The sequence below is a fragment of the Entelurus aequoreus genome, linkage group LG05, assembly GCF_033978785.1.
Source record: "Entelurus aequoreus isolate RoL-2023_Sb linkage group LG05, RoL_Eaeq_v1.1, whole genome shotgun sequence".
In the NCBI taxonomy this organism is placed as follows: domain Eukaryota; kingdom Metazoa; phylum Chordata; class Actinopteri; order Syngnathiformes; family Syngnathidae; genus Entelurus; species Entelurus aequoreus.
In genome coordinates this window covers 74,008,843-74,018,842 of record NC_084735.1, presented here as the reverse complement: position 1 = coordinate 74,018,842, position 10,000 = coordinate 74,008,843, and the positions used below count along the sequence as shown (strand labels likewise).

Sequence of the window (10,000 nt, the reverse complement as noted above, 5' to 3'; positions counted from 1 at the left end):
AGTCAATTAGACAACTTTTTAGCAGTGTTATATCCTTTTTGAACATGAAGAAATTATCTACCTTGTTATACACTGAATGCCTACCTGAATGCTATTTGTATTATTTTTTATTTGGGTGGAGTATTCTCCATATGTCAACTACTCCTAACTCAGCACAGGCGTTTCATAAAATATTTGCACATCTTTCCGCTCTGTGTATTTTAGCATTCGAAAAGTCAAGTTATTACCACCCCCTTAGTTTTTGTGACCAATAAGCCTATCAATTTCATCATTAAATTTGAATTCTGCTATGGTGGATAATACACATTTAAAAGGAAAACCTGCACAGACACAGTTTCCCCAATCACCAAAACATACATAGTGTTTAGACTGAAGTCACATTTGAAAAGATCAAATTCCAATCGGATTTGGACTACCTCCTGATGTGGCCTGAATCTGATGCCAAAAGATCAGATTTGAAGCACTTTGGAGCGTTTAGACTGTCAAACCAAATCCGATCTGTGTTACTTGAAGGCAAAAAAAAAATCAGATTTGGTGTGCAGTGTAGACTACATTTAGAATTTTTTCAAAATCTGATTTTTTCCAGCTGACTGTTGACACTGCATGTTAAATGTGATTTTTAACAGACTCTTGCATGTGGAGTGCGATAAAGTGAAAATAAAGGAATTTGACTGGGAGGAAGTCACTACTACTAAAAAATAAAATAAAAGTCGCAACACCTTAAAAATGTGTGTTTTTTATATGAAAATAAATTTAAGTAATATAACGTATGAATGGATGTATATAGTGTAATATATTTGGGAGGGTTCTAATTAATTGTTTAATGGCTGTTAACTCGAGGAGACAAGGACATCAGTGTGGATCTACAGGAGCTTAAAGGCCTACTGAAATGATTTTTTTTTATTTAAATGGGAATACCAGATCCATTCTATGTGTCATACTTGATCATTTCGCGATATCGCCATATTTTTGCTGAAAGGATTTAGTAGAGAAAATCGACGATAAAGTTCGCAACTTTTGCTCGCTGATAAAAAAAAGCCTTGCCTGTACCGGAAGTAGCGTGACGTCACAGGAGCTAGTATTCCTCACAATTCCACATTGTTTACAATGGAGCGAGAGAGATTCGGACCGAGAAAGTGACGATTACCCCATTAATTTGAGCGAGGATGAAAGATTCGTAGATGAGGAACGTTACAGTGAAGGACTTGAGAGGCAGTGATGGACGTATATTTTTTCGCTCTGACCGTAACTTAGGTACAAGCTGGCTCATTGGATTCCACACTCTCCTTTTTCTATTGTGGATCACGGATTTGTATTTTAAACCACCTCGGATACTATGTCCTCTTGAAAATGAGAGTCGAGCACGCGAAATGGACATTTAAAGTGACTTTTATCTCCAAGACAATACATCGGTGACACACTTAGCTACTGAGCTAACGTGATAGCATCGTTCTCAAATGAAGATAGAAACTAAATAAATAAACCCCTGACTGGAAGGATAGACAGAAGACCAACAATACTATTAAACCATGTACATGTAACTACACGGTTAAAAATTCTCAGCCTGGTAAGGCTTAAAAATGCTGTTTCTAACGACGCTAAGGCTAATTTAGCAACTTAGCAACCGGACCTCACAGAACTATGATAAAACATTAGCGCTCCACCTACGCCAGCCAGCCCTCATCTTCCCATCAACAGCCGTGCTCACCTGCATTCCAGCGATCGACGGCGCGACGAAGGACTTCACCCGTGGGTTTGGCGGCAAGCATCGGCTAGGCGTAGTAAGTAGTCCTTGTTGTGTTGCTGTAAGTATTGTACTTAGCCGCTAAGACACCGATCGATCCCACCTACAACGTTCTTCTTTGCAGCCTCCATTGTTCATTAAACAAATTGCAAAAGATTCACCAACACAGATGTCCAGAATACTGTGGAATTTTGTCGAAGAAAACAAGAGGCTTTTCTATCGGGTCCGATGGGGTCCAACCACTTCCGTTGCTTTTGTGACGTCACGCGCATAAGTCATATCCAAAGGAGTTTTTCAACCGGAAGTGTGGCGGGAATTTTAAAATTGCACTTTATAAGTTAACCCGGCCGTATTGGCATGTGTTGCAATGTTAAGATTTCATCATTGATATATAAACTATCAGACTCCGTGGTTGGTAGTAGTGGGTTTCAGTAGGCCTTTAATTTTTCATTCACATGTAAGCGAATGCGCCACAGTGTCAATTCCGGTCCTTCAACAATCTTTATTTCTTTGGAATCAAAAGATATATTCATATATTACATATAGCTTAATGTTTGTGTAATATTGACAAGTGATGCACCAAAAATTTGGTCGTCTTAAATAGATTTTGGCAACAGAAACCGGATGTTGTGATGAAATATCCACATCATCTGGCGACTGCATCTTTTCCCGGCGCCCACGGGTGACGTAGCTCGCCCAAAGCTGACCAAAAAGTCACATACGGGTCGCGTTCAGGTCGCATTGTGTTTAAACTGAAGTCCCATTTGAAAAGATCAGATTCCAATCGGATTTGGACCACCTTCTAATGTGGCCTGAATCTGATGCCAAAAGATCAGATTTGAAGCCCTTTGCAGCATTTAGTCTGGCAAAAAAAAAACATCGGATCTGTGTCACTTGAAGGCAAAAAAATACAATTTGGTGTGTAGTGCAAACTGGGCCATATTGACCTTCTTTATCAGCACACCTTTCTTTTTTTTTTAAAACCAACATGGGGTTTGATAACTATTGCTACCCCACTCACATTTTTTTTTAATGAGCTGTGGAGTATTTGACATTTTGTTTCTCTCATTAATCTCTGATATCATTCCTTTATTTAATGTGTATCCTGTAAGTATAAGATATCCTCCCTATCTTTCTGCAAATGCAATATTACAGTTTTCCCTTTTTACAACATTATTCAGCCCACTTACTTTTAGATCATGGGTGTTCCCTTTCTAAAAACAAAAAGGGGGACATCTAGTTCATCCATACTGATATTAGAGAAAAAAAGGAATTGTAGGCCCAGCTAACATTTTGACATTCAAAGGCGGTTGAAAACAAACCCAATAGATATCCAAAGTAAAAATGAATATTACAAAATAAATGACAGGACTAATATGGTTTGCTTCTACCAAAAATAGATCTTATTTTCACCAATTTCAGGGAGAAAAAGGCGTATCGGACTGCTACAAAAGAAAAAAGGGAAAAAAAAGGTTTCTGGGCTATAAACACAAAAATAAACTAATATAAAAACCAGTGGCGGGCCGTGCGTTTCCCACCTAGGCCTTCAGTGATGTCCGACTTCAATGATTACCTCTCGAAATACCATCATTGATGTCACCACATGACTAGGGCCACAACAACTAATCGATTAAAATCGATTATACAAATAGTTGCCGATTAATTTAGTCATCGATTCGTTGAATCTATGCTATGCGCATGCGCAGAGGCAATTTATTTTTATTTTATTTTATAAAACTTTATTTATAAACTGCAACATGTACAAACAGCTGAGAAACAATAATCAAAATAAGTATGGTGCCAGTATGCTGTTTTTTTTCAATAAAATACTGGAAAGGATAGAAATGTAGTTTGCCTCCTTTATCCGATTATTAATCGATTAATCGAAGTAATAATCAACAGATTAATCGATTATCAAATTAATCGTTAGTTGCAGCCCTACACATGACCATTGCTGGAGAAATACTATACAGGAACACATTTACGTCCTACTGTGCATTGAATCACCTCAACTGTGTACAAAACGGGTTATTTTCTGGCGCATTTAAAAATCTATTAAAACGCATCAGCAATTAAAACATATCTTATGTGGTACTGTCAAAAATAAAATGGTAAAAAACATATTAAAAGTGAAAAAATTAAACATTCAAACTCACAATTTGTAGAACCTATTCGACGGCGTATAAGCCAGTGGTACCCCTCGTCGTCGGCTTACTCGAGTGGAAATGGCGAGCATTTCTCCATTTGATCGCCAGAACAGCTGAGCTAGCTTCCGGGGTTGGCCGAGATCGTCTCACAAGATGTAGTTTCTCTTTAAATATCCTTCTTGAAAATGGCTTTGCAAATATATATCTGCCACCTAATCAACATTTTGTTCTCCTTCTCTGCTATCCCGGTCTGACGACGGCGCAACACTTCCTGCTAAATTGAAACTTGTGAATGGATACTCACTTTGGAATGACAAGTGAGTATCTAATCACAGTCTCGTTAACATCAGGCTACTTAGATAGGCTACTGTCAACAACTTGTGATCTTATTGGCTATTGCAACTGTCTATCAACTCTAGGTGGTCTCAAATTCATCCGCTAACGGTCCCAGTGAGTATCCAATCACAGGACGCGTAAATGTCACGTTCAACGTGAGGCCATTTAGAAGGCATTACTGACAACAACTCATGATAAACACAAGGTCTCAAATTATAGACCTGTGTCTCTACTACCTCAATTTGCAAAAATTCTTGAGAAATTATTTGTAAATAGACTTGATCAGTTCATTGACAAACATGAGCTACTGAATGATCAGCAGTATGGGTTCAAGAGTAATCGATCTACATCCCTAGCAGTGATGGACTTTGTAGAAAACGTAGCTACAGCAATAGAAAAGAAACAACACACCGTTGGAGTATTTATTGACTTATGTAAAGCTTTTGACACAATCGATCATTCCTTACTTCTGCAAAAATTGGAAAACTATGGCATAAGAGGTGTTTCACAACAGTGGTTAAGTAGTTATTTAAGCAATAGATCTCAATATGTGGAAATTAATAAGACTAAATCACAGCCAAGAAGAGTAACTTGTGGGGTGCCACAAGGCTCGGTATTGGGACCTAAGTTATTTGTACTATATTTAAATGATATTTGTTCAGTGTCTAATAAATTGAAATGTATTATGTTTGCAGATGATACAAATGTATATTGTTCAGGAGAAGACTTGAAGGAAGTGTTGAGGATAATAGAGGTTGAGTTGATTCAGCTAAAAAAATGGTTTGATATTAATAAGTTATCATTAAATGATAAGAAAACTAAGTTTATGGTGTTTAGTGGTGCAAGGACAAACTGTGAAGCAAAATTAAAATTAAATCAAGTGGAAATTGATAGAGTATATGAAACTAAATTCTTGGGAATAATAATTGATAATAAATTATGTTGGAAACCGCATATTGAATATATAAAGGGAAAAATATCCAAATCCATTGCTATTCTTTATAAAGTAAAACACATGCTGAATAAGAAATGTTTGCATATGTTATATTATTCTTTTATTTTTCCATATTTAACATATTGTGTTGAAGTTTGGGGAAATGTTTATAAAACAAACGTAGACCCAATAATTAAACTTCAAAAAAGGGTCATTAGAATAATACACAAAGCGTGCTACTATGAACATACCAATCCATTATTTATAAGTTCTAATGTGTTAAAATTTTCAGATATTGTGTTTTTAAAAACAATGGAAATTATGTTTCGAGTAAAGAACAACAGCCTTCCAGCTTGTATTCTTAGGTTATTTCAATTAAGAGGAGAAAACTATAATTTACGGGGGATATTGGTTTTCGAAATATGTAAAGCAAGAACGAATACAAAATACAAATGTATTTCAGTTTTAGGAGTTAAATGGTGGAACAAGCTCAGTGATGAGTTGAAGACCTGTACTTCTTTGTTAAGGTTTAAGAAAACATTGAAAGGTGAAATAATTGAAAATTATAAAATATAGCAACGATTACTTTCATCCCATTGATTTTTTTTTTCTTTTTAATGTTGATGTTCCAGGTAATCTTATTTTCAGTGAAGGTATAGGATAGGCAAATATAAGCCTTGGCGTCAGCCTATTCCTTTTTCGGTCATGCTTTTTCTTTTCTTTTCTTTTTGTGTGTAAATGTGTATGATTGTTATATATGTATAATTTGTACTGTACTGTCACACAAAATGGTTAATGGTTGATTATATGACCGAAATAAACTTATTTCATTTCATTTCATTTCATGATCTGATTGGCTATCGCAACTGTCTATCAACTGTATGTCCCCATTCACTTACAGTGCGCGGACGCCCGCATTGTTGATTCTGAAGGCCCCGGGCAGATTTGGTACAGCATGGCAACATAAGCTAGCTGAATTCTGGTTGGATAAAAACTCAAACTAAAAACAACAGCACTGGAAGGAGCATAACATGACACGAAGAGATTATGAATACTTTTTTGATATTTAGGGAAAGTGAATAAAAAAATAATTTTATCTTTAATTATGATCCTGATTTCTGGTTATGTTAGGCTAGCAGAGAAGGCCTTGATTGCCCACACTGATAAAAACACACCTGTTAGTTCCAGAAAACTCTGAGCGTCTTTAACCAAACAGTCCACTCCCTGCTTAACTTTAATGTCCAAAATGGTTCCTTTTTAAGTCTTTTCGTCCCCTCATCTGTGAGGCGTGTACCGGCTGCTTATTGACGAGAGGTCCTCACTGATCCAGCTCCATTCTCCTCTCCCCTTCCGGTACCGGCGGTCCACATCCCTCTCAGCATCTCTTCCTGCACGTTCTTCATGTTGTCCTCCTCATGTGTATTCCCATGTCCTTTGGGCAGAGGCCGCCACTGTCAGAGTTATACATACTACTCCATCCCAAAATAAATTCAGTTGTGCAGGGTACGTGGATTGAGCTTTTATATTCTTCTCTCGCCACAGTTTGATTACATCCCGTACACGTTTGCTCTTTTTCAGAGTTTCTGTCACGTAGTCCTGTGCCTCATATGTAGGCTTCTGTTTCCAGGCTTGTTGTATGACTAACTCTTTTGCTTGAGAGTAAACAAAGCGGTCAATAATAACACGGTGGAAGATTTGATTCCCTATTGGTTTCTGTCCGGGTGTGCGATGAGTTCCTTCAATTTGGGGTCAATATCGCTAGGTCGTTTCAGGCAGGAACAGATAACGTTTTTTTACAAATCCAGCAATATTGTTTTTCACCTTCTGGAATAGAATAAATACGAATGTTATTACGTCTTGAGCTGGCCTCGAGATCATCACACTTAGCTGCAAGCCTCGCCTCTCACTGGAGGAGAAAGCTGACCCTTTTGTTCCAGCCTTCATGTCCTGTCTTCAGTCTCTTCTCCACCTTTGTTGCTTCTTGCTCCTGCATGGCCAATATTTCCATTATTTCCTGAGTGGTTTTCTCCAGGCTCTTTAGTGCTTTTTCGTTATCCTGGGCTTCTTTTGTATGTTCTTGTCGTAGTTTTCTTAATTGATCAAGTATTTGGCAATCACCATCACGCTGGCTCTGGTCTCTGTCGAGTTGACATATCGCTACGTTATTTTATCTCTTTATTTCGGCCAGACTTTTCTTTTTCCCCCCTTTGTCCGTGTGAGCCTCAATTTACATTAGAGGATACCTTAATTAGTATGGAAGTAGAACTGTCTCACATCAACTTATATATATATCAATATGATATTAATACATATGCATATATTAATAAATATAAAAATACAAATGTGATATACAAATAAATAAATAATTTGTACAAATAAACGCGTATTTGTAAATATATTTTTGAGATTTGAAAATATATACAAATAAAATGTATAAATATAAAAATGTGACATACAAATAAATCAAGAATTTGTATAAATAAACGTGTATTGGTAAATATATTTTTGAGATTTGAATATAAATATGCTTGATTTTGTATTTGTATTTGTATTGAATTTGCATATGTGGGTCGCTTTTTTGCTTTTGTGTCGATGAGAAATTCCTACCACAAACCAGATGCACAAATAAATGTGATCTACACACTCCTCTGAACAACCAGCAGAGGGCACTGCAGCCAGAGCGGTCTGGGTCACAGAGCATTATACCGGTATGCATTATATGCAAAATGCCCGGAGTTCTCTGCACAAAAACGTACATATGTATAGATCTATTAATATCATATTGATATACGTAATTTCCGGACTATAAGCCGCACCTGACTATAAGCCGCACCAGCTAAATTTAGGGGAAAATACAGATTGCTCCATATATAAGCCGCACCCGACTATAAGCCGCAGGGTTTTGATGTGTAATTAGCGTAGTATATAGGGGTTCCTGCTACCACGGAGGGGATCAATCAAACTTTCACATCTTTGACATGGCGAACAGCATTCGTGCAGAGTACAAATAACACAACGGTGCAAAGTAATACAAAGTGCTCGCCTGTACGTTATCAAAATAACCAGCCTACCGGTATATGAAAAGTCAGTCTTTAATCATTGTGTCATCGTCTTCCTCCTGCGTACTAAAACCACCGAAATCCTCTTCCTCGGTGTCGGAGAAGAACAGGCCGTATATAAGCCGCACCCTTGTATAAGCCGCAGGGACCAGAACGAGGGGGAAAAGTAGCGGCTTATAGTCCGGAAATTACGGTATATAAGTTGATGTGAGACAATTCTACTTCCATAAATTAGTTGGTTTTGCGGAATGGTGCTGTGATGCTGCTCACATGCTTTCCACGGGAAGCGGAAGTTTTAGGTTTGAGTTTTAGGGTGAATTTGAACAAAGTGTCTTGTCTGGTCTGTAGGGATGGGCATCTTTTACATTTGAATCCATACGGTACACATTTCTACTACCTTGGCATCCACACCAGTACTTAACTCTATAAATGATTGGTATTTTTGTGTGTGTTTCTCTTCAAAAATGATCATTGTTTAAAAATAAAATCCATTTTCTATCTATTTACCCATTAACAGTGAGCTGGTAATGATAACTGTGCTAACCAGTTGTTATATCTTGATTTTTTTTACACTTTAGAGCAGGAGTTGGCAAACTTTTTGGCTCAGGGGCCACATTGACTTTTAAAATTTGACAGACATGATGCATATCATATCTGTTGGGTTTAAGAGTAGACTTCTAAAACATGGGCTACTGTATTTAATTATAATACATCTATTTTCAACAATATAATATCAGAACATCTAAGAAACATAACAATGGTATTACAGGGTGAACACTTATATTCTCTTTTAGTTGGAGCAGTGTTGTTGATCACCCTTTTTTATCAGTGCGCCGAAGTCTCGTATCAGTTTTGTTGTGGCAACTCTCAAAACAGCTCAATTCTCTTCTAATATTTGGCGGGCCAGATTAAAAAGACCAACGGGTCGGATGTGCCTATCCCTGCTTTAGAGTCTCATTTGCAAGTATTATATACTTAGCAAGCAGTTGCGATTCCAATACGATAGATGGCAGTAGTGTATAGGTGCAGTAAAAAACGTGTTTATTAAGTTAGTATTGGACTTTTTGCACACCAGCTGTTTGATTGCATCGTATGTAGTTTTGCAGAGCAAATGTGTAAGTGATGAAATCGCCACGTAAAATCGCTAATGCAAACCAGTAGCATGTCTATGGCAAATCCAATATAAATTGGCATTGAGCTAGTGCATTTTGAAAGGTGTAGTATTACTGCATGTTTGAGTGTTTTCTATCAGGCATGCTTGCTTTGTTGGCATGGGAAATTGCAACACTACTTAGAGGCGGTGCGCCTAAATCCGCTGTGCAACAAACTTATCGAAATATGGCACCGTTTGATTTGAAGTGAATCGATACCATTACTGATGGAATTCAGTCGGTGCCTATAAAAGTACTGAATTAGGTAACCATCCCTACTGGTCTGTGATTTGAAATTACTACAACAAATATTGTCAATACTAAATCCGCCTTTAGGATCATTTCTATGTCAAGTCTTATTCATTCAGTCAAGTTCATTAAATATATTTTTCATCAGCGTACATGACATTTAATATCAAGGTTTGAAATGTCTCTAATTAACAGGAAGAAGAAAGTTATCTTCATCTAACATTTACTTTAATAACCTCTTTTCATTAGGAATGTCTTATTTTATGTTTGTTGAATGTCAGGGCGAATAATGTTCATTTAAAAAAAAAAAAAAAAAAAAAAATTTTCTTGCTAGAAGTTTAGTAAAGTTTAAGTAGTGAGCGGAGGCGAGCAATTAGCAG

The 10,000-nt window shown here is 37.0% G+C and overlaps 1 protein-coding gene across 3 annotated transcripts in view; it reads right to left on the bottom strand.

Annotated features, from left to right (window-relative positions):
* galnt10 (UDP-N-acetyl-alpha-D-galactosamine:polypeptide N-acetylgalactosaminyltransferase 10 (GalNAc-T10)) overlaps nucleotides 1-10,000 on the bottom strand; it is a 126,077-nt gene that overhangs the window by 17,471 nt on the left and 98,606 nt on the right. Inside the window, exon 5 of one of the 3 annotated variants that reach the window (XM_062048898.1) lies at nucleotides 6,373-6,593. The exons of 1 other annotated variant lie outside the window; for it this stretch is intronic. In XM_062048898.1, coding sequence (XP_061904882.1) covers nucleotides 6,463-6,593 — 131 coding nt within the window. In that variant the 3' untranslated portion in view covers nucleotides 6,373-6,462. Of the gene's footprint in view, nucleotides 1-6,372; nucleotides 6,594-6,616; nucleotides 7,149-10,000 lie in introns of those variants that run through there. One more of the 3 variants, XM_062048900.1, reaches the window with a different exon arrangement.